Source organism: Marmota flaviventris, chromosome 1, assembly GCF_047511675.1.
Source record: "Marmota flaviventris isolate mMarFla1 chromosome 1, mMarFla1.hap1, whole genome shotgun sequence".
NCBI classification, from domain to species: Eukaryota; Metazoa; Chordata; class Mammalia; order Rodentia; family Sciuridae; genus Marmota; species Marmota flaviventris.
In genome coordinates this window covers 205,901,759-205,925,882 of record NC_092498.1, presented here as the reverse complement: position 1 = coordinate 205,925,882, position 24,124 = coordinate 205,901,759, and the positions used below count along the sequence as shown (strand labels likewise).

Below are 24,124 nucleotides of genomic sequence, written 5' to 3'. Positions count from 1 at the left end.
TGAACCTAGGGACACTCAACCACTGAGCCATGTCCCCAGTCCCTTTTTATTTTTTATTTTGAGACAGTGTCTCACTGAGTTGCTTAGGGCCTTGCTAAGTTGCTGAGGCTGGCTTTGAACTTGTGATCCTCCTGCCTCAGCCTCCTGAGCTCTGGGATTACAGGTGTGTGCCACCATGCCCAGCAGAATCTCTTAATTTTCTTTTTTTAAATCATACTTTATTTTTTAGTCGTAAGATGGACACAATATCTTTATTTTACTTTTATGTGGTGCTGAGGATCGAACCCAGGGCCTCGCACGTGCTAGATGAGCACTCTACCGCTGAGCCACAACCCCAGTCCCTGAATCTCTTAATTTTCTAAAAAAATTTTTTATGAAAAAATGTAGATACACAGAACTACGACAGAGGCACAGAGCTGCCAAAGCTGTTGAGCACCTTAGCCTCCACCCAATTAACATGTAACAAATGGCTACAGGGTGCAGATGTCAAAACTAAAACACTCTCGCTGCTGCTCATTAGCAAATAAATTGCAGGTTTTATTTTGATTTCACTGGGCTTCCCACCAGTGTTCTCCTTCTGCCCCAGGAACCCCCTCTGCATTCGGTCATCTTGTGTCCTTGGACTCCTCTGATCTGTGACATTTTCTTAGTCTTTCATACACACACACACACACACACACACTCACACAGGGGTGTTTGGTTGTAGATGAGCACAGTATCTTTGGGTTTTTTAAATTTATTTTATGTGGTGCTGAGGATCAAACCCAGTGTCTCACAAGTGCCTGGCCAGCGCTCTGCCACTGAGCCACCACCCTGACTCTTCTTAGTCTTTCTTACGTGGCATTGACCTTGACAGTTTGGGGGCAGGCTGGTCAGTTATTTCATAGGAAGTTCCTCAACTGGAGTTTGTGTGATGTTTACTTAAGATTAGGTGCAAAAAAAAAAAAAAAAAGATTAGGTGCAGTTTTGAGGGAAAACCTGAAACGGGGGGAGGGGACACCTTCTTCATGACATCATACCAGCTGTGCCAAATACCCCATGACATCATCAGTGATGTGAGCCTTGGGGACCTGGTTAAGGTGGCGAGTGCAGGTTTACCCACTGTGAAGTTGTAGTTTCCCTTTTCTTACTGTATTATTTGGGGGGGGTTGTATCTGGAAGGTGGTGTGTCTACAAAGCTCTTAATTTTAAGTTCTTTTTTTTTTAACTGTCATAAAATCCACATAACAGCTGGGAGTGGAGACCCCACGCCTGTCATCCCAGCAGCTTGGGAGGCTGAGGCAGGAGGATCTTGAGTTCAAAACCAGTCTCAGCAACAGCGAGGCCCTAAGCCACTAGATGAGACCCTGTCTCTTAAGTAAAATATGAAATAGAGCTGGGATGTGGCTCAGTGGTCGAGTGCCCCTGAGTTCAATCCTTGGTGCGCAAACAAACAAACCAACCCAACCACATAACCTCATTTACCATTTTAAAATTTACAACTCAGCAGTGCTCAGCACATTCACAGAGTCACAGCCACCACTTCTATCTAGTTCCAGAACATCTGCATCACCCCAAGGCTGACGCCTCCCCCACCCCCAGCCCCCTCGGTCACTCAATCTGGTCTGTCAGGATTTAATTCCAAATTCTTCCACCTTTGCTGTGTGCACACTATCTTGTTCAAGGACTCCTTCCCTGCCCCGGTATCCTAAAGGTCCTCTCAGAGTGTCTTCTGGGTGACCGGCTGTGTGGCGCAGTGGACAGCGCCCTGGAATTGCCACACCTGCAGGGGCCTTTCACAGCGTGTCCTGTATGGCTGGCCTTTTGTCCTCCATGGTCAAGTCCTGGCTTCCCTGGGAACTGATGTCAGAGAGTGGAGTGAGATAAGATCTAATAAGGGTGATCCACCCTCCCAATGCCCTTTAATGAAAGTGTCCCAAAGCAAGTTCTCAGGCCAGGGTGCAGTTCTCAGTGAGCGTGATGAATTCGGAGGCTGCCACCGTGTCCCTCCTAGCTGGGGGTCTGTTCTGGGCTCTCTTCTATCCCAGTGGCCATCAGTTCTCAAATGGGTCCTTCATCTCTACTGATACCAGCTCCCCATCTTGTTCCCGGTCAGGACCTCTGAGTTAATCTTTGCCGTTATCTCAGCTGGTTGGAGTCTGGGGGAAAAAACGAGCACAGGCCGGTGGGGACCTTGACGCAGTGAACCCACAGACAAATCAGAGCGTCAATGTACTTTACAATACTGCACCTTCCGAGGTTCAAGGATGTCGAATCTTTCTACTTATCAATCTTTCAATAAAGCTTGTAACTGTTAGATTTATTTCTAGATCCTTGGTGTATTTGAAGCTATGAATACATGAGCATTTATTTATTTATTTATTTAGATATAGGGGATGGAACTCAGGGGCACTCGACTACTGAGCCACATCCCCAGCCCTATTTTGTATTTTATTTAGAGACAGGGTCTCACTGAGTGGTTTAGTGCCTCACTTGTGCTGAGGCTGGCTTTGAACTCATGATCTTTCTTCCTCAGCCTCCCAAGCCGGTGAAATTACAGGCATGCGACACTGCGCCTGGCGATCAATGGGCTTTTAAAATGACATGTTTTGCCTGTTGTTGCAGAAGTGTGGACTGCAATTGGTTCAAGCATCTGGCAAGCTTTCTCCACTTTTCATAAACCCAGCAATTATATTTGCACATTCTTTGGGGTTCGTGGTACACGAGGCTGCCTGCCTTGGGCAAATAAACACACTCTGCATTTCTTGCCAGTCCTTTAGCTTTCACTTCTTTTTATATATTTTTTTTCCACTAAAATGCCAGGCTCCGTGGTGACAGGCATCCTTGCCTCGTTCCCGGTATTAAAGGGAACATTTCAGCGTTCACCATTGATCACTTGGATCCAATTAATTTCGAAGCCCTGGTGCCTCCCCCAGCAGCTCAGCGAATTCCAGGGCTATTGATTGGCGCCGTCGGCTCCCGCTCTCCTCCAGCTGCCTCGGTCTGGCCGTGCCCTCTTTTTTCCAGCCCCCTCTCCCCCCACCCCCCGTCCTCGCTGCTCATTGGTCTGCAATGCGCAGCCCTCTCCCCCCCCCCCCCGTTCCCACCTCTCTTCCCTCTCTTCTGATGTGTCTCCTCGCCACCGAGTGAAACCCACGAAGAGAAATCTTGGCAAGAAGAAGAGAGGTGGGAGATGGAGCAGGGACTGGGGAAAAGCGCAACCCCCGCCCCGCCGCCCAGCTCCTCGGGAACACACCCCACTAACCGAACGCCTGTGCACACGTGCGCGCACGCGCATGCGCGCACACACCCCCTCCCGGCGCCAGCCCCAGGGACCCTGCTTTTATTAACATGGCCCATCCCCGGTGCCCAGAGCAGCTATGGACACAGCTGGGCTTCAGATGAGAAGGGCCCCCCACGGCATCTGCCAAGCTCAGCTTTTTCATGGGGAAAGAGAAAGCTTTTGCCAGCAGGTTCTGCCCGGGCCACGCCGCTTGGTCTTCAAATACACTCCCGGTCCTTGCTGGGTACATTTGATGTTCCTGGATCCGTGTGAAGCTCCGCCAAGGGGAAGGATGTGAATGAAATGTCAGTCAACTTGTTCAGGAAACATTTGTTGGCACCATCTGGATGCTGAGAAGTAAGCTTGTCATCAGATTGTATACAGAGTGACATGGTCCGTGTCATGGGAGGTGGAAACACATAAGCACACACAAAGGAAATCAAGCGAAATTGGGAGGAAAACAAAGAGGGTCCCTTGATAGAGAGGAACAGCAGGGGAGGGAAGAGCTGCTTTCTAGAGGAACCCATGCAGAAGATGAGAGGGAGAGAAGGAGCCCTTGAGTCTTGCTTGGAGAGACATGGGGGAGGGGCGCTCTAGACAGAGGCAGAGCAGGTACAAAGGCCCTGAGGTCGGAGGAACTGAGGTAGACATTCTGCCTGGAGCAGATTGAGTGAGGAGAGAGGAAAAGAGAGGGGGAAATGGGCAGAAGCTTTGGGGGGCATGGAGGAGGGGTGTGAGACTTTCTGACATGGAGAGACAGAGAGATAATGGAAAGAAGGAGACATACAGGGAGAAACACTGAAAGCAGGAGGGAGAGAGAGAGTCTCAGCCTTATAGAGCAGGACAGGACACTGCAGGCCCCAAGGCTCCAGCCCAAACCCAGATGGTTGCTGAGGTTTTATTCTTACCCACGTCTCTCCTGCAAACTCATCTCTCTGATCCCCTGCTCTGGTGGGGGGAGTTCTGAGTGCTGAGAAGGGAGTCATCTGCACACATCGGAGGGGGAAGGGCGATGCGGGAGAAGGGTAGGCAGCGCACGAGGGCATAGGCTGCCTTGGTCCTGCTGCAGGGGGCAGCGCGCTGATACTCGAGGACAATGTGGAGCCACGGGAGGCTTTGAGCAGAGGAGGGACTTGTTCTGCTTCATGGTTCTTTTTTTTTTTTTTTTTAATTGGTGCCAAGGACTGGACCCAGGGGTGCTTTGCCACTGAGCCACCTCCCCAGCCTTTTTTATTTTTTATTTTGAGACACGGACTCACTAGGTTCCTGACAACCTCACTAAGTCACTGAGGCTGGCTTTGAACCTGCGATCCTCCTGCCTCAGTCTCCCAAGCTATTGGGATTACAGGCGTGGGCCTCTGAGCCACTTTATGGTTTCAGGGATGTGTCTGTGACTGGAGAAGGGAGCCAGGACAGTCAGGAGCAGGAGCATAGATGTCACAGGGGAGCACCCAGGTGGGAGACAGCAGGGCTCGTGGGAGTGCCCGGGAGTCAGTTTCTGTCTGGAGCCTGAGTGCGCAGGCCTGGTGATGGGAGGGGAAGAAAGGAGAGTCGAGGGTCCGGGGCTTGGATGCCCGGATGTGAGAAAGGGGGCTGTTAACAAGAAGCAGAAGCAGCAGACCCCAGAGTGAGGAACCGAGAGCAGTGTTTTGGCCTCATAGGTCTGAGTTGTCTACAAGACACCCACGGGTGCAGGCTGCGGCTCAATGGCGGATCCTGCGCTTAGCAGGCTCAAGGCTCTGAATCCACCTCCAGCACCCCCAACACCCCAAGCAATATCAAATAGGAACATAGAGCTTCCCTCCTGCGCAGTTTCAGGTCCCTGCAGTCAACTGAGTTACAAAAATATTAAACAGAAAACTGCAGAAGTAAGCGATTCACAAGTTTTATAACTTCTAGTATTATGGGTAGTATTTTATTAGTTAGCATTGTTAATCACTTACTGGGCCAAAATTCTTAAATGAAGCTTTATCATAAATAGAAGAAAAAGCACAATAGAGTCTTCCCTCCATATCCGTGGGTTCCGAGTCCATGGATTCAACCAACCACAGATGGAAAACGTTCGGGGGGAAAATTGCATCAGTACTGAACATGTATAGACTTTTAATCTTCTTTTTGGTACCCCAGCGTCCTACCACTGAGCTATATCCCCAGTCCTTTTTTCAATTTTATTTTGAGAGAGGGTTTCACTAAATTGCTGAGGCTGGCCTCGAACTTGTGATCCCAGGTTGCTGGGAATACAGGCGTGCACACCATGCTTGGTTTAGTTTTTTTTTTTTTTTTCTTGTCATCATTCCCTAAACAATGTACAGCTATGTACCCAAGATTTACTTGGTATTGGGTACTAAAAGTCATCTAGAGATGAGTTAAAGTCTACAGGAGGGTATGCGTAGGTTCTATGCAAATGTTGAACAATTTCTATAGAAGGCACTTGGACATGCTGGTATTCTGGTGTCTTCTAGAAGTCCCAGAACCCATTCCCCACTAATAACAAGGGACCACTGTACACATGGGGGTTGCTTTCCCCATTTTCAGGCATCTGCAGAATGTTCTGGGATGTATCCCCCTAGGGCAAGGTGGACTACTCAACCCAGGCAGTTGGGTCATTCTGTGGGGCTCTCAGGGAGTGGTGGGACTGGAGACACAAAGAGAATAGTCATCAACACGAGATGACAAATGGCCATGCCGGCCAAGAAGATTGTAGATAGAATGCAAAGGGCCTCCCTGGCTTCCAGAACCAACCAAAATCAGGACATTGAGCCCAGGAGTCCACCTTCCACACTTTGGTCCACTGGCCACTCGAGGCCCTGTTATCAGATCAGCAAGGGACAGTGTGTGCAGGCACATGGACTTCATGTCTCTAGGATTGCTGTTGCTCTCCTCTTCTTCTACTGACAGTTCTATTGTCAATGGTCCTGGGCAAAGGCAGAGGCAGGCAGTACTGATGGGGAAAAAGTGGAGCATGAGTCCCATGGTGGCAGTTCTTGCTGGTGGAGGCAGGAAGGGAGCCCGTGGAGTTGCAGAAGCACACTGTGTCTTGGCAATGTTCTCCGTGCCTGACAGATACTGTTTCCCTTAACCTTCTACCTTCTGAGGAGGGGGATATTTTGGGCTCATTTTAGAAACAGGAAGCCTGAGCTTCTGAGAGATCGGAGGAGCAAGGCTGAGATGTGATGTGAGGGTGAACCAACACTCAGAGTACCGACCATTCGCGTAATGCAGATGTCCATGTAATCGGTTAGTCATTCAGTGAACACAGCCTGGATCTATATGCATGCCCAGGCTGTGTCCAAGGTCCGGGGTTCTGACTTGAGTCTGGGAGAGAGGGGCAAAAGAAGTCAATCTCTAAGGTCAAGACTGGGACAAAGGAAAGGAACTAGGGCGGAAGGAGGCTCTGATTGGGATGTTGCCAAAGGCTTTCTGGAAGAGGGGACGCTGAGAGTCAGGAGAATCTCAATCACTCAGCATCGTGGGAATTGGAGGATGCTCATTCCTGGCAGAGGGCAATTGTTCTCAGGCTGGACTTCCTACTCAACTTCACTATGACCGTCAGATCCGCCATGACAAAGAGAAATCGATGGAGTCAAGTATGGGGGATAAAAAAAGTGGGGATAAATAATCACTGGTTTCCAGAAAATCGAAGGAGACTTGGGCAGTAGTGACTGAAAATTCCTGGCCCTTCCCTGCAAGCTGCAGGCTGGAATCAAGCCGAGGAAGCAAAGGAACTGCATTAGCCTGGTGAGAACTGACAGCAAAAAGGGGCGTCTGGATTGAGAGGAATGAGACGGGGGCGGGAACTATAAGGAGGCGAAGGAATATGATAGGGCCACTTTAAATGAGGGCGGGGCTTTGGGCCCGGAGTCGGAGGCTCAGTTCCCACGTTCCCGGGGAGGCCGGCAGGGGGCAGCACTAGGCCTGTGAGAGATCCCGGACTGGGGCAGCCAGGATTCATGAATCCCCTGAGAAAAGTGACTTGGCAAGTGCCTGCAAAGACCTGTGCAAAGCTCCACAAATGTTCACTCGTTTAATCCTGGAACCTATGTTACAGATAAGGTAATTGAGAACAAAATCTTGAAGTTGTTTGCCCAAGATTACAGAACTGGTGAGTGGCAGAACTTTGAACATAGGTGGCAAATGCTGGGTGCCCTGGCAAATGCTCCAGGGTCTTATGAAAATGTTTGAGACTCAGATGCACGCACGCTTTGGCTATAAAGTGCAAGAAAGGAAGTGCAAAGTCCAAATGAACCGATGGTTCGTTATGTTCAGGACTTCCTTTGATGCATCTGGAAACAGGGCTGGGATTGGATATGCTCTCCCTGGGAAGATCCTAGTCAGATCGCAGCCAACTGGCCACTCAAAGAGCTACTTGTGGCTTGTCGGTTTCCAAAGCAAAATGAGAAAATACAAGAATAACTAAAATTGGGAAGTGTTAGACGCTTAGCCTGCTGGCGTTGGGCTGCATACTTCCTAAAACTTGTTTAATCCCCATGATGACTCTGAAGAATAGGAGTTATCATTATACCAGCTCAAGCAAGGAGGAATCTGAGGCAGAGACGTCGCACGGCTGAGGGGAGACCCACAAAGAGAGCTGGGATTTAAACCCCGCCATCTGTGGCACCTATGCCCTGACTCCTAACTCCTTCAACCTTTGTTTGGCCTTGAGGTTATTAGTGGGTTGGGGGATGCGGGAACCTTTGTACCAGTTTAACTTGATGCGAGTCTGGATGTCGACACACGGTGCTGCCAAGGAGCTCAGACCTGGCCAGAGGTGGGAAACCGGATCGGGATCCAGCCTGGCCCCATCTGGCCCCCAAAGACTAAAATCCACCGGAGAAGGTCGCATCCTGCTCAGGATCTGGACCACACAGTCTGGATGCAGCTCCGACCACGCCCCTGTGGTCACCGCTGATTGGACTAGTGCCGTAGGCGAGCGGCCAATGAGAGGGCGCACCTTGTAAGCTCCGCCCACAAAGCCTTCCTTGAGGAGTGATTGGCCCTTCCGATCTCCCTCTTTCTCCACCTTCCTTTGGGCCGCAGACTCTTTGGAAGTCTGATTTCTCCGATGTACCTCCCCGCTCCAGACCGCGGGCAGAAGCACCTTGCCTTCTCTTTTCCACGGTACACTCTGCTTCTTCTCCCATTTTTAGCTGAAATGTCCCCTCCTCGGGAAAGCCTTCGCTGATTCCTACCACTGGGTGGCGGTGCCCTGGGGACCTCCGCATCCTGTGATTTCAAAACATGATTTTCTTGGTGTCTCCAGAGCTGGCTAGGAGCTCCTCAGTGAGCCAGGACTGGGCCTCAGAAAGCCTTTGTTCCCCCATCACCTGGAGCGGCGTTCATATTCAAGAAATATGTCAAGGGGAATAATTAAATTTAATTAATTAAAATTAGGAGATTAGAAAGAACTGAGCTTGCGACTCTGGAGAGCAGGGCTGGGCACAGGGTCTGGCCCACAGTGAGTGCTCAATACACCGACGGGAAAAACTCTGACCTCACCTCTGAGGATGACACAAAGCGCATGTTCAAGGGCGGCTTGCAGCACACTTCTGAGTTCCCTGCGCCATCCAGGATCTATCATGCCGGCAGTCCTACCCCGGGGCAGTCCTACCCCGGGGCAGTCAGTCGGCCACAACGTGTTCAGCGAATCAAGGAATGGACCTGTCGAAGGGCCTGGACTCAGATGCCCTGTTCACATTCTGAAGTGCTGGTCATTGAATCTGCCTCTTGACCTCTGGGAACCAGTCTATGAAACGTGCTTACTCAGTGCCCCAATTGGTACACACATTGGTACACAAATGTTAACTCAGTTCTTGCAAAGATAAAAACGAACTCGCACATCAAAGCGATGACCCTACCTCAGGTCCCCTCCAGTCTCGGATGGAGAGTGATCCACACCAGAGATTGGCAGCTTTGTTTACCCTCCCCAGCACCCAGAACAGGAATGTTATCAGTATGCGTGGCAAAGGAGTGCAGAGAAACAGGAGCGGGCTCCCTGGGAGGGGAGAGGGACTCAAGAAGGAGAGCAGCTCAGCCAGGTGCCCTGGCGCACACCTGTAATCCAGCTATGTGGGAGGCCGAGGCAGGAGGATCACAAGTTCCATGCCAGGCTTAGCAATTTAGAGAGCCCTGTCTCAAAATAAAACATAAGGACTGGGGATATAGCTCAGTTGGTAGAGTGCTTGCCTTGCATGCACAAGGCCCTGGGTTCAATCCCCAGCATCAAAAATAAATAAATAAATAAATAAATACAACACAAGCCAAGTGTGGTAGCGGCACACCTGGAATCCCAGGCTGAGGCGGTAGCATTTTGAGTTCAAAGCCAACCTCAGTAACCTCAGTAACTTAGGAGGCCCTAAGCAACTCAAGGAGACCCTGTTTCTAAATAAAATACAAAATAGGGCTGGGGATGTGGCTCAGTGGTTGAATGCCTCTGAATTCAATCCCCGTACCCAAATATAAATAAGTAAACAAATAGCAAAAAATTGGTACCTAGTGGGTATAGTTTTTTTTTTTTTTTTTTTTTTTTTGTTGTTGTTGTTTATTTGTTTTTTTAAGATGGGGTCTCACTTTTTTACTAAGGCTAGCCTTAAACTTCTGATTCACACAACCCTCCTGCCTCAGTCTCCTGAGTAGCTGGGACTACAGGAGCATTCCACTATGCCCAGCTGATAAGATTTTTTTTTTTTTAATGGGAGGGAAAAGCCATGCTGATGTGAGAGTTGTACTGCCGTGTATAGAACGGTATGGTAGCTCCTCAAAAACTGAACCTAGAATTCCCATATGGTCCAGCAGTGCCACTTTTAGGTAGAGACCCATAAGAACTGAAAGTGGGTAGTCAGATTGATACACAAATGTCCAGAGGAAAAAAAATAGACTAAAAGATAATAATCACAATAACTATCAAGAATGCTACTAAGTCAGAAAGGGAAGGAAGCACGGACCTAGGCCACAACCCAGACAACCTGAAACATGAGACTGAGTGACAGAAGCCAGACAAAAGGCCACATGGAGGGATGCCCCTGACACACAATGTCCAGAGCAGGTGGATCCCTAGGGACAAGAGGTAAATCAGTGGGATTTAACCCAGGGGCTGGGGGAAGGGAGTACCTGCTGAGGAGGGGGGCAGGGCCTTCTGCATCTGTGGGTTCTACACCCACAGATTCAACTGACCTAGGTAAAGAAAAATTGGAAAAAAAAATTGCACTTGTACTTGACACGTACACAGTTTTTCTTGTTATTCCTTAAACAGTACAGAGTGGCGATGGTGTACACAGCGTTGACATTGTATTAGGTGCTCCAAGTCATCTAAAGGCAGTTCAGTCCATGAGAGGATGCGTGTAGGGGCCATGCAAATACTCTGCCAATTTATAAAAGAGAATGGAGCATCCTCAGATTCGGGTATCCTTAGGGTGCCTGGAACTCATTCTATTGGAATATCAAGGGATGGCTATATCTGAAACTAGAGATTGTGAATGCACAGCACTAAGAGTACACATTAAAAGGGTTGAAATGGTAAATTGCATGTCATATGTACTTTACCACAATAAAAAAGAAAGGGGAAATTGGTACCCAGGAATACTACACAGCTGTGAAAATGAATGACATGATACTCAACATGAGGAGCAAGAAAAATCAGAAGCAGGTGTGAAAACTATGTGCAATCCTGTTTGTGTGAAGCTCAAAATCAAGTAAAATTCCCCTATAGCACTGAAGGTCGGGGAAGTGGTCACCTTGAGGTGAATCAACTTGAGGGTCCAAGGAACCACCAGGAGCTGGAGCAGAACTAGATTCCAGTCCAAAAGCTGTGCCCCAAATCCAGCTCCACTCCCGATGTCTGGGAACTTTCACATGTCGGTGGCAAACCTTGACAAAAATGATGGAAAAGTGGGGTGTGACTGGGGTCTGGCTGGGTGGTAGAGCACTTGTCTAGCATGTGTGAAGCTCTGGTTCCACCCGAAGCATTGGGGAGGAGAGGGGATGGGGAGAGAGAGGGGAACTGGAGAATTGCTAGGGGAAGAAGATGAGAGCATGCAGCAGTCCTAAGGCCCCAGGATTCTGTTTTCCCCACAAATGTTGTCACCTGACCCACCTGGGGACTTTTCACCTGGAAACAGGCGTGGAGCTGGGGATGGATAAATGCAGGAGGACAGTGACTTGAATCCAGGGCCTGGAATTCCATCAATGACCCCCAAATGCTTCTCAGTCCTTTGGGAGATGTTCCCCACACTCTCCACATCAGGATTCCCATCCTGGGGGATACTCTGGGACAGGAAAACCTTGGACCTCCAGAACATCAGGACATTGGCCCCCAAGAGCCTAAGGGGGGACCTTTCTCTCAAATCAGACTCCCTTGTGGAGACACATTTTGGCACTTCAGGCCCTTTAAGAACAATGAGAATTAATGCCAATAATCATAACTCACAGTCTTGGGCAGAAAGAAGAGCATGGACTTCCGTCGGAAGCTTGCAGGCTTGAATCCTGTGCCAATCAACGGTCATGTGTGGAGTGAATGAATGAATGGAAGATGAATGGACATTTTCCCCACTCATTCAGGCTTTTGTAAAAACAAATTTTATCATGACCTTCCCAACCTAGTCCTATCTGGTCATTGGGTTCCCACAGCTTAGGGAGATAGAGCTTGTCACAGCCACCCTAGCCACCACTATTGCCCAGAGCAATAACAGAGGAAATCACAGGCAGCCAGGACACAGGGAAGAGAGCCAGGTGGGAGGGGCCAGGCCAGAGGAAGGATGCTGGCTGAAAAGAGAAAGAGGAAGCCCAGAGCAGGGACATTACAGGCGCACGTGGCTGGCAGCTATTACACACTGATGGGGGGGAAGTTGGGTTGAACAAGTCAATTACTGAATAGTAATAGGAGGCTGATTCTACTTTCTGGACCTTTCTCAATTCTGTCCTGATTTGTTCTGCCTTATATATTTCCAGAAACAGGGAGCCCAGTCCTGAGGGAAACAGCCCAGTCCTTCTCGTGCCCGGGTGACTGCCCAGAAGTTCAGGGCAACATGGCTTTTCAAATAGGGGCCACCAAAGGCAAAAGAGCCAAATGAGAATGTCCTGAGTGGGTTAGGGGTACCAAAGGGAAACACCCAGGTGGTCCCTGCCAAAGACTACATCTGGAGTCAAACCACTTGGGTTCAGATCTGCTGTAACGCACACAGGCCTGGTGACATCTGCCCTCCAGACTTCGGTGTGCTCTCCTTTCCTCTGTAATAACAATAACAGTGTCTGGCTCATAGCTTTGTATACGTACTCCATGAGCTAATCAAGTAAAATGCCTGTCACACAGTAGGTTCAGAGTAAATGTGTGCAGTGCTCCAGGCCCAGAGTGCTCTGGATGAAACCCAAACACATACGAACTTACTTGCCTATGTCTAAAATTTAGCTTACACTTTAACTGCTGCCTCACTTGCTCTTGCCTGTACCTGGCAAACTCCTACACATCCCTCCAAGCCCCACCTACAAGATACATTTCTCTTTCCTATTTAAACTCCAGCTAGGAAGCTATGAGCATTCATCTGCAGCTGATTCTGACTGGGCTCACTGTGATTGGAGCTCCACCCCAGCAGAAATTCTGATCCACAGGTAGTAGGCTTCTGGTCAAAGCTTATTTTAGTTTTGTTTTATTAAACCCAGGACCTTGTGCATGCTAGGCAAGTGTTCCACCACTGTGCAACATCCCAGCCCTTTCTTCTGTTTGTAAATTTTGAGACAGGGTCTTTCCAAGTGCTGGGCTGGCTTCAAGCATGCAATCCTCCTACCTCGGCCTCCGGAAAAGCTTGCTAAATGAATGAATGAATAAACATATAAAAGGTTATTTGGGAGGAGCATACCAAAGCGGAGACCTGAGTGTCCGCCAAACCTTTCAACACTCGCACCCCAGGCTCTCCTGGACCTCGAAGGGCCTGGAGGGGGCTAACAAAGGGGGGAGAGGGAGCTTCCGGGAGGGTCTTCAGCCCTTCCGGTGCGGCCCCTTTAAGGGGCGGGGCCAGCGGGGCGGGCACCCAGAGCGTCAGGGCGGCGCGAAGATGGCGGCAGCGGTGCCCGTGGCGGCCGAGGTGCCGAGCTCGTTGCTGCTGGTGGTGGGCGGCGAGTGCGGCTGCCCGGGGCTGCTGGCCTACGTCCTGGAAGAGCTCGAACGAGGTCGGGCCGGCCGGCGGCGCGGGAGCCGGGGAGGCGGGCGCGGCCGTGGTCTCCGCCCGGGGCCGGGGGTGGGGCGGCTCGGCCTGCAGCCGGGCGGGGGCGGCGGGGTCGCGGCGCGATCCGGGGCGCGGGGCTCCCCCCTGCCGGGCGCGTGGCGCGGGCTTTGGCGGGGCAGCCGAGGGCGCCCGGGGAGGAAGCGGCGCCTGGGCCTGGCTGCCCCGCCCAGCCTGGGTGCGGACCGCGGAGGGGACGCTGCCCTTGGTTTCGGGACCCGCTGGATTGGGCAATCCCCCGGCTTCCTGCTCCGAGGAAAAGGCCGGGTCGCCGCGGGTCCCTGGGTCTCTGCAGCCTCGACGTGCTGGAGGGAGGGCCTACAGCCTCGGGGCTCGCTTTCCTTCGCTATCCGAAGACCAGCTAATTGGGGTGTGGGTGGGTGCGGCCTTCCCTGGGCGATTTGGCACTTGGGGAGGTGACTCACAGGTGCACCTGCAAGGTTCACCTGCAGCTACTTGGCACGGTAGGATGGACTGGCGTGCTGACCCCGTGGGTCAGGAGAACGTTCACGTCCCATTGGTCGGAGCACGCAGGCCTGCGTCCCCTCGCTGCAAAATGGGACCTCCGCACGCAGCTCAGTTTCTGTGCTTGGAGGATGTTTCCTGAGCACCTGCTGTGTGCCAGGCTTTCAGGCACTGGGACCCGGCCTGGATGGTGGACAGGCCCAGCCCTGACTTCATGGGGCTCATGCTGTCCTGTCGGGATGGACCCAGGAGAATGAGGAGATGAACAAGTTTAAACTCCCATGGTGTCTCAAGTACACCAGGTGGGAATGGCTGAAAGGACAGCCACTGTTGGCACCTAAAGGTTATACACGGGGAAGGGCCACTGGACAGCGGCAACAGGTGGAGAGGCAGGGGGACGGGCTTCCAGGCTGTGGGAACAACTGGTGACAAGGTCCAGAGTGGACCCAACCTGGCTGGCCCGGAAGAGGAGCAGTGAGGAGGGGGAGACGGAGAAATGAGATCACCATCCAGAAAGTGGGCACCCTCGTCACTGATATCCTGAGTTACTGTCCACATGCACCCTGGGTGGGTCTCCACTCAGATGCCTCAACTGTAGGTCTTAAGTGGTTCTGAGTCTCCAGGCTTTGATGATTGAGAAGGGGAAGGGTGCTAGCACAGCCATCGACTGTCAGGTGCTAGTTTCTGGGAGCTGGGTGGCCAGGCTGAACTGCCTCCATGCCCACCCCAACCAGGTGTCCGGTCCTGGGACATTGATCCTAGAGTCTGCAGCCTGGATGAACAGCTCAAGATCTTTGTGTCCCGGCACTCAGCCACCTTCTCCAGCATCGTGAAAGGTGAGGTTGGGTCTCTTGTCCATCAGGCAAGTGCTCGAAGAATGCCAGTCGGGGGGCAGGGTGCAGCTGTTTAAAAAAAACAAAACCAAACAAAGGAGTAATCCAGCCCAGGCCTGCCAGTGGCCGAGCCAGGCAGCCCTGACCTCAGGCCTCAGCAACCCAAAGACAGGACCTAGTGGTTTTGTTTCCATTTACCAGAGGAGACCATGGTGTTGTGGGCAGGGTGGCAAGAAGACCTCCAAGGATGAGGCTTTCGGAATGAGAACTGCTGAGGTTGGAGTGTGGGTAGGAAGGGTTCGGGGTCACTGGGCAGGTCTGGGAGGCTGGAGTGTGGAGGGTCTGAGTCTGGATGGCAGCCATGGCCTGGACACAGTGGGCGTTCTACTACTACCAACGTAGTGAGGGAGCTAAGGAGTGAGATTCACCTGGCACTAGGCTCTTTGGGGATTCTGGGGTGACCCAGGGTGAACAGACCAGCCCCTGGGTGGGACTTGGGTATTGACTACTGTCACTGCCTGGCTGGCCTGTTGAGTCACCTCCTGACTGCTAGAGGAAGGGAAGGAAATGTCCCTCGTCTCATTGTCCCAGCAGGTCCTGGTGGCTTCCTGACCCTTCGTGCATTAAGGGGGGGGGGGGCTGGAAATCCTGTCTGCACTGTGTGACCTCAATGACCACTTCCGCTCTATGCCTTAATCTGCCCCCTGAATGGGGCAATATCTGTGACAGCATGATAAGCGTTGACAGAGCTAGAGGGTCATTGGCTCTCCAGACTCAAGGCCTGTGCTTTATGTTCGAAACACATCTGGGCTGGGCACCGTGACACACACCTGTAATCCCAGTGGCTCTGGAGGCTGAGGCAGGAGGTTCCTAAGTTCAAATCAGCCTCAGCAACTTAGGCCCTCTCTCAAAATAAAAAGTACTGGGGATGTGTCTTAGTAGTGTAACACCCCTGGGTTCAACCCCTGGTACCAAAAATTAAAATAAATCAAAACACATCTGGGCTCTGGGGAACCCTCCAGGGTTGGGATCACAGAAGCAGCTCCACTCCCCGCCCTTCCTGCACTCGGCTCTGTCCTGCTTCTGGGTCATTGCCATGTTGTACCCTCTCCTGGGTGTGGCTCTCCTTGGACTTGGGCTCCTTGACTATAAACTGGAGGCGACGGTGGCTTTCCCCACTGGGTTACAGCTGCCCATCAGGCCCAGCACGCGTGGGCCTCTTGCCCGTTTCCAGGATGACCTCCTTGGGTTTCCTGGTCTCCCTTCATCCTGACCCACAGCCCTACCGTGTCCCATGTGACCCTAGGGTGTGTTCCTTGGGGAATCGTGGTACCTGAAGGCCATACAGGGAGGCAGGATTTAACTCCAGGACAGCCTGACACTGAGTGGGTGGCCTGGCTTGATCCCCTCACAGGCCAGCGGAGCCTGCACCACCGTGGAGACACCCTGGAGACGCTGGTCCTCCTGAACCCCTCAGACAAGTCCCTTTGTGATGAGGTAGGGAGCAGGCGACCTCCTGGAGGGAGTGGGTTGCTGGGGCTGCTGTCCCTCCACACACAGGCACCCTCTCAGGGTCCAGCTCAGCTCACTGCCTCCTCCAGGGCGGGAGCAGGGGAGGCTGGGGTTTGGGAGGGGGAAGGGGAGTGGGTCAAGATTCCCAGTCCTGGTCCCAGAGCAGCAGAGGCCTGGATGGGGGAGGGCAAGTCCTGCATGATGTCTTTGTCTGTGAGTTCCCTCCAGCTGAGGCCCCCCCCCTGTTGTCTGACATGACTTAGTAATACTCCTGGCCTGTGTCTGTCTGCACCCGTCTCCCAACTGCACGTCAGAATGATGAACAGTACAGAGCCCCGGGGGCACCCTGCTAGAGACCATCTTACAAGCTGATTCCTTTGATCAAAAATGTGCTCCTTTGGGGGCTGGGGTTGTGGCTCAGCGGTAGAGCGCTCCTCTAGCACATGCGAGGCCCTGGGTTCGATCCTCAGCACCACATAAAAATAAATAAATCAAAAGTATTGTCTCCAACTACTTCTAAAAAATAAATGTTTTAAAAAAGAAATATTCTTGGGGGCTGGGATTGTGGCTCAGAAGTAGAGCGCTCGCCTAGCATGCATAAAGCACTGGGTTCGATCCTCAGCACCACATAAAAATAAAAGGTATAGTGTCCACCTACAACTAAAAAAATAAATGTTTTAAAAAAAAGTTCTCTTTTGCTCCCTTAAGGGACTCTGAGACTGGAGGAGCCAGAGCCAGATGCAGATAGCTGTCAGCCTGTCATTTCAGAGCTGGGCTGGGGGAGGGGGCTCCCAGGAGGAGGGCCTGAGAGTCGACCCTTGTAGGAGGAGCTGGAGCTTGCCAGGGACAGGGCCGCTCCTCCTCCCAGCCTGCAGCTGCCTGCCTGTGGGTTGGGGCTGAGAAGTTAAGCCCTAACCGGGGCGGGTGCTGCATAGGAAGGACCTTTAATGCTTGTCCCAGCTCCGGAACCTCCTGCTGGATCCTGCCCCTCACAAGCTGCTGGTACTGGCCGGGCCCTGCCTAGAGGAGACGGGGGAACTTCTGCTTCAGACAGGGGGCTTCTCGCCCCACCACTTTCTCCAGGTCCTGGGGGACAAAGAGGTAAGCTGCCCCCTTGCCATCCTGACTTGTCCCTATGGGGCTACAGGGCCCTCCTGCCTGACCCATCTCCCCTCCTATAGGACTACCTGTGTGCACCTTGTGGCCAGGGAGGAGTGCCACCTTCTGGGACAGGCTGTGGTGTGAGGCTGGGCCTGGCGCTCAGCAGGTATCCCAGAGGCCTGTTGCAGGGCCCCTAGATTTCAGGTCCAGCTAGGATAGACCCGAATAGGGTCCTTTCTGGAGCCCCAGTTCGGGGCGGGGTCAGTGGGCCACAAGCGCTGGCCGCTCACTGTTCACACTGTAGTGAGTGATGTGAAGATGGTGGGAAAAGGCACTGAGGTAGGGTGGGCCTGAGGGGAGCAGCTGCAGGGCGGGGGACCCTCCTGGCCCCAGGAGGCGGGGCTTGGTGTTCTCTCGGTTTCCCGTGGGGCTGGCTGTTGCCTGCTCCAGCTCGCCCTTACCCGCTGCCCTGCAGATCCATGACACCCTGGCCTCCTCGCCTCCGCCTGCAGATCTGCCCACACTCACCATCACCTGCCCGACCTTTGGAGACTGGGCGCGGCTGGCCCCCGATGTGCCTAACCTGCAGGGCCCGCTCCGGCTGCAGCTGCGGCTGAACCCCCCTGTGCGGCTGCCGGCTGCCGAGGGCCTGCGGGAGTTCCTGGAGTACGTGGCCGAGTCCTTGGAGCTGCCGTCCCCCTTTGAGCTGCTGGAGCCACCGTCCTCTGGGGGCTTCCTCAGGCTCCCGCGGCCCTGCTGCTACATCTTCCCGGGAGGCCTGGGGGATGCCGCCTTCTTTGCCGTCAACGGCTTCACCATGTTGGTCAACGGTGGCTCAAACCCCAAGTCCAGCTTTTGGAAGCTGGTGCGGCACCTGGACCGAGTGGACGCCGTGCTGGTGACGCACGCGGGTGCCGATAGCCTCCCAGGCCTTAACAGTCTGCTGCGACGCAAGCTGGCTGAGCGTCACGAGGTGGCCACGGCCGGCGGGGGCTCCTGGGATGACAGGCTGCGCCGCCTCATCTCCCCCAACCTGGGGGTCGTGTTCCTCAACGCCCGCGAGGCCGTGTCGCGGCTGATGCGCGGTGAGGATGAGGCGGAGCTGGCGCTGAGCCTCCTGACCCAGCTGGGCATCACACCCCTGCCCCTGAGCCGCGGGCCGCTGCCTGCCAAGCCCACGGTGCTCCTGGAGAAGATGGGCGTGGGCCGCCTGGACATGTACGTGCTGCACCCGCCCTCCTCTGGCTCCGACCGCACTCTGGCCTCTGTGTGTGCCCTGCTTGTGTGGCACCCTGCAGGCCCTGCCGACAAGGTGGTGCGTGTTCTCTTCCCGGGCTGCACGCCGCCCGCTCGCCTCCTGGACGGGCTAGTCCGACTGCAGCATCTGGGTTTCCTGCGGGAGCCCGTGGTGACCCCCCAGGATCTAGAAGGACCCCGACGAGCTGAAAGCAAAGAGAGCGTGGGCTCCCGGGACAGTTCAAAGAGAGAGAGTCGGACAGGGACAGCCCCCAGACCTGGCCAAGAGCGACCTGGAGCAGCCCGGAAGGAGCCAGTCCGGGCTGAGCCCCCACGAAAGACCGAGAAAGAAACCAGGCCCTCCCGGGAGGTGAAGAAGGACCCCAAGCCCGTGGCGCCCCGGGCCCAGCCCCGGGAAGTGCGCCGCACAGCTAACGCAGCAGCCAGCCTCAAGAAGGCAGGCACCCAGGGGGCCCCCAAAGCCCGTAGAGCACCTGCTGTGCCCCAGGCAGGTGCTGTACCCGTGGAGAATGGGCCCTGCAGCCCACCCAGCCCCTCTGCTACAGCCCGGGGCTCCCCCGCACCCCAGTTGGTGGCCACGCCCAGCCTGGGGAGCAGCCTGGAGCTGGGGCTGAGCCCAGCCGGGGAGGAGGGTGGCCGCTTTGAGGACAAAACACTGGAGCTGCTGCTGGCCACGAGCACACCCCGTCCACCCACACCTTCGCCCACCGAGAGCCGCCGGAGTCCAGCCGAGGGCAGCGGGCCACTGTCACTGAGCCCGCTGCGGGGTGGTGAGACTGGGCCCGACGCCTCGCCCACCGTCACCACACCCACCCTGACCACTCCTTCACTGCCTGCCGAGGTGGGCTCCCCGCACTCCACAGAGGTGGACGAGTCCCTCTCCGTATCCTTTGAGCAAGTGCTGCCACCAGCAGCCTCCAGTGAGGCTGGACTGAGCCTCCCCCTGCGTGGCCCCCGGGCGCGACGCTCTGTGTCCCCGCACGACGTGGACCTGTGCTTGGTGTCACCTTGTGAGTTTGAGCACCGCAAGGCTGTGCCCACAGCACCGGCACCTGCATCCCCCGGCAGCTCCAATGACAGTAGTGCCCGGTCCCAGGAGCGGGCAGGGCCCCCCGGGGCCGAAGAGACGCCACCCACGTCCGTCAGTGAGTCTCTGCCAACGCTGTCTGACTCAGACCCCCTGCCTGTTGCTTCCGGGGCCGTGGACTCAGACGACGACACGGTGGGCTTTGGGGTCCCTCGCCATGACCCACTGCCTGAACCCCTCAAAGTCCCCCCGCCACTGCCGGACCCGCCCAGCATCTGCATGGTGGACCCTGAGATGCTGCCCCCCAAGTCCACCCGGCAGAACGAGAACCCTGGCCGCACCCGGAAGCCCCCGGCCCGGCCCAGCTCTGGCACGGCCGCCCCCAAGTCCACAGCAGCTGCCACTGCCAGAAGCAAGGGGCTGGCCAGTGGGGACCGGGCAGGCCGACCCCTCAGCGCCCGGAGTGAGCCCATGGACAAGGGAGGCCGCGCGTCCCTGATCAGAAAGTCCTCAGTCACCAAGACTGCCACTCAAGGCGCATCTGGTGAGTACCTGGGGCTGAAGCCCTGTGCTGAGCTGACGTGAGAGCGCAGCCCTCTTGTGCCTGCGGGCTGTGGGGTTTCAGCCACTCCCCGCTCTCTCTGGGGCTCAGTTTCTCCTGGAAAAGAAAAACTTGGCCCTCGCTGTTGAGGCACCTGCCATGCCTCAGTAGGGAGCGTCCGTCAGCAGGAGCACAGGCCTGTGGTTCCAGCAACTCAGGAGGCCGAGGCAGGAGGATTTCAAGTTTGAGGCCAGGCTGGGCAACTTGGTGAGACCTCATCTCAAAATTAAGAAGGGCAGGGGCTGTGGCTCAGTGGCGGAGCACCTCTGGGTTCAACCCCTGGTTCCGCAGAGTGCTGTTAGCAGGTCTGCTGTTGTGGCTTCTCTAGTGGCCACAATAAGTAAAAAGACAAACTCAAACTTGTTTTCTTATTTTATGGTTCCAGACACAGAACCAGGGCCTCTCACGTGCTGGGGAGTGCTCTACCCCTGGCTGCACCCAGGCCTGGGGAAGTCGGTTTAATAGGGCTCACCCCCACGGGCACGGGTCCTGCGGCCGTGGTTTCAACTGAAACGGGTCAGAAATATTTGTTAAAAAAGAAAAATCCACCTGTACTGAAAATGTGCCGTGTGTGTGTGTGTGTGTGTGTGTGTGTGTGTGTGTGTTAAGGGGGGGGGGGCGGGGGAGTGGGGGAGAGAGGGAGGGAAGGGGAGACATGGGGTCTTGCTGTGCTACCCAGGCTGGTCTCACACTCCTGGGCTCAGGTGATCCTCTTGCCATCGCCCCCCCAGTAGCTGGCCCTGAAGGCGTGTGCCAGAGCATCTCAGTTGTCATAGTCACAGCATCACATTTCCTTTGGATCCGTTTTCTGGGAATCAGTCAGGTGACGTGCAGCCTGCAGGATGCGGGCGGGCTGTGCGCAGGCGCTGGGCCATTTTACAGGAGGACTTGATCCGTGGAGTTTGGTGTCCCAGGGTCCTGGACCGATCCCCTGTGGGTACTGAGGGGCGAGCAGAGTGTATTTTACTGGGCCCGTTTGTGTCAGGGTCCCTGTCTTAGTCACCTTTTTCCACTGCTGTGACTAAAAGGCCTCATGGCGCAGGGCTAGGGCTGTGGCTGAGGGGGCGGCCCCGTTCCCGGTCCGCCAGGCCAGTCGGTCGGATTGACTTGCTGATGAGGTGAAGGCGCCCTCAACCCAGTCACTCCACCTCTGAGCCATGTTGCTTTAGGGGGACACGACATCCAGGCGGCCTCCACTCCACAGTTGGCCGAGGGCTCTGCCTGTGGCTGTGCCCGTGTCTAAGGTGGCCGCAGTCAGGGCTTCTCCGCGTGCCTCGGTCGTGCTTTTGGAAACCGGGTGTTTGAATTGAATGATGTGGTCCCTCTGGAGCACAGTTCTGTCCCGGGCCTGCTGTGGCCAGGTCAGTGTTGGACGTCTCTGGACCCAGGATTGGCCTGAGCTGTAAATTTAAGGTCTGGTCTTTCCAGAGACCGTGACTTTCCTGTGTCTGCATGGTGGCTTTCTAACTCCCTGTGGTGGGGTTGCTTGTGACAGTCCTACTCCTTAACTGTCTGCTCCCTAAGAGAAGAAATGGACCCCAGGGACAGGAGGGGCCAGGCTTGCACTCCACCTGGGTCCCTACCCAGGGCACATCTCCAGTGACCTACCACTTCCCAGCTGGCCCCACCTTGTGCGGTCCCACGGCCCTCACGTCACCATGCATAGCTCAGGCTCCCAACACGCGAGCCTTCAGGGGACACAGCAGACCCCACTTGCACGCTGGGGTCAGCCAGAAGAGGTGTATTCCCACCTTTGCAGGCAGGTCTCGTCCTAGCCCCGGGCTCACTGAGCTGTCCCTGCCCCACACCTGCTCTGCGCCCCGCAAGGCCAGACGGGCCTCCATAGAAACTTGCCTACTACAGCTGGCGGCTGCTGGCCCCGCCGCGAGCCGTGGCCTGCCCACCTCCCCGCGCCCCTCCTGCTGCCCACGGTCCCCCTTCTTTTTGTCATCCAGCCTCTGCCCCGTCCCAGACAGCCCCCTCCTGCCAACCGCAGCCATGCTGGCGCTCTGGCCTAGGCTCAGGATCCTCGCCGTCGCACAGGGGACTCTAAGGCTCAGGGCAGGGCTGCTGCTGCCCAGAGTTGGGAACCTTGGTCACTCTGCAAATACCCAGTGACACTCCCTGGGGGCCACGCCCTGAGCTGGGCAGCCTGAGTGATCCCAGATGCCCAGGGGCGCCAGGCAGGCTCCCCGTTGCCGGGTCCAGCTGTGTCTGTCGGTCAGGCGACCATCTGCTGGCCTGGTGCTGCGGGCAAGGTCCCCATCTGGGGACTCTACGGGCTCTGGGTTTGATCCCTCCTCAGTCACCAGAGTTCGCCACTGACCTGTCCCTCCTTCCCACAGGGGCAGCTGGCAGCCGGCCAGGCAGGCCAGCCACCCCGCCCGGCTCCCCTGTCTACCTGGACCTGGCCTACCTGCCCAGCGGGAGCAGCGCCCGCCTGGTGGATGAGGAATTCTTCCGGCGCGTGCGCGCACTCTGCTACGTCATCAGCGGCCAAGACCAGCGCAAGGAGGAGGGCATGAGGGCTGTCCTGGACGCCCTGCTGGCCAGCAAGCAGCAGTGGGACCGGGACCTCCAGGTGCGTGCCAGCCAGGACCCTCAGATTGTCCTGGTGACGGTGAACACCCTCAGTCGGTGGGGGCAGACCTGCTCCACTCCCAGTCCCTGGAGGTCAGCAGGGTTCAAAGGGACCACGCTGTGTCCCTGAGGTTAGACGGGGATGAGGGCAAGTAGGAGTCCCATCTGCTCCACCCGAGATGGCCCCTCAGACTCTGCTCCCATGTGGTCACCTGGGGTGGGGCACAGGCCTGAGTGAGCTCAGCCCTTGTCCTGGCACCCTAGCACCCTGGCTCCCTGGTGATGACCAGCAGGGTTGGGGAGGGCTGTGCAGGGCCCTGCAGCGAGATCCGGCCATGGGGCTGGGGTCACCCCCAAAGTCTGAGGGTGTCTGTATGGGGACAGTGCATGCACAATGTCACACTGAGCTGCCAGGCATGTGGCCTGGTGCTCCAGCAGCTTCTAGGAGCCTCCTAGGCAGAGGGCACAGCTGGCAGGAGGGAATTGCAGGGCCTGGGGGTGGGGGCAGGTGTGCCAGAAGGGCTGAGCAGAGCCAAGGGCTGCGGCGCCCAGAGGGTCCATGGGTGCTAAGAGAAGGGGCCTGAAGGACAGGCTGGCCTCTGAAGACGGTCAGCCACAAGGCCAGATGGTCTTGAATGCCGGGAAAGGCAGGAGCTCGGGGGCTGGGCCTGAAGGGCAAGGGCACCCCATCACCTGTGGTCCGTCTCCTGCCCCCAGGTGACCTTGATCCCCACCTTCGACTCAGTGGCGATGCACAAGTGGTACGAGGAGACACACGCCCGGCACCAGGCGCTGGGCATCACCGTGCTGGGCAGCAACAGCATGGTGTCCATGCAGGACGAGGCCTTCCCGGCCTGCAAGGTGGAGTTCTAGCCCCGTCCCCAGCACCCTCTGCACTCTCCCCCGATCAGCCTCTGTCCTGAAAGTGACCTGCACCAGAAATAAACCGCTAACCTGCTCAGCTGTGGCCTCCGCTCTTTCTGGCGAGGGGAGACTCAGCGGGGGCCCAGGCTGTGTCAGACTCAGTGGCCTCGCGCGGGGCACAGGTGGGACCCAGGCCCAGGGAGGAGCCTCTCGTGGTATATAATCAGCTGCCCAAGGGTGCTCACTACAGAGCCCCGTGTCCAGCCAGCAACCACCAGGGAGAGCGTGAGGGAGCGGGCACATCCCCTCTACTCCCAGGGTCACTTCCTGAGGCTCGGGAGACTGAGGCCAGGTTCAAGGCCAGCCCGGGCAACTGAGTGAGACTCTCCCAAAATAGAAAGGGCTGGGCAG

At 55.4% G+C, this 24,124-nt stretch overlaps 1 protein-coding gene across 1 annotated transcript; it reads left to right on the top strand.

Moving 5' to 3' along the window:
• Positions 1 to 13,295: 13,295 nt before the first annotated feature.
• On the top strand, positions 13,296 to 23,810 carry Map1s (microtubule associated protein 1S). Its single transcript, XM_027932171.2, has 7 exons — positions 13,296 to 13,420; positions 14,673 to 14,774; positions 16,186 to 16,268; positions 17,244 to 17,384; positions 17,860 to 20,212; positions 22,615 to 22,850; positions 23,567 to 23,810. The coding sequence occupies exons 1-7, from the start codon at positions 13,306 to 13,308 to the stop codon at positions 23,720 to 23,722; spliced, it is 3,186 nt and encodes a 1,061-aa protein (XP_027787972.2). The 5' UTR covers positions 13,296 to 13,305; the 3' UTR covers positions 23,723 to 23,810.
• Positions 23,811 to 24,124: the final 314 nt, after the last annotated feature.

Excerpts from the sequence above, each read along its gene's own strand:
- Map1s (XM_027932171.2), top strand. The coding sequence starts at position 13,306 with ATGGCGGCAGCGGTGCCCGTGGCGGCCGAGGTGCCGAGCTCGTTGCTG. Across the intron at positions 14,775-16,185 it reads CTTCTCCAGCATCGTGAAAG|GCCAGCGGAGCCTGCACCAC; the intron begins GTGAGGTTGGGT and ends ATCCCCTCACAG. Across the intron at positions 22,851-23,566 it reads AGTGGGACCGGGACCTCCAG|GTGACCTTGATCCCCACCTT; the intron begins GTGCGTGCCAGC and ends TCCTGCCCCCAG.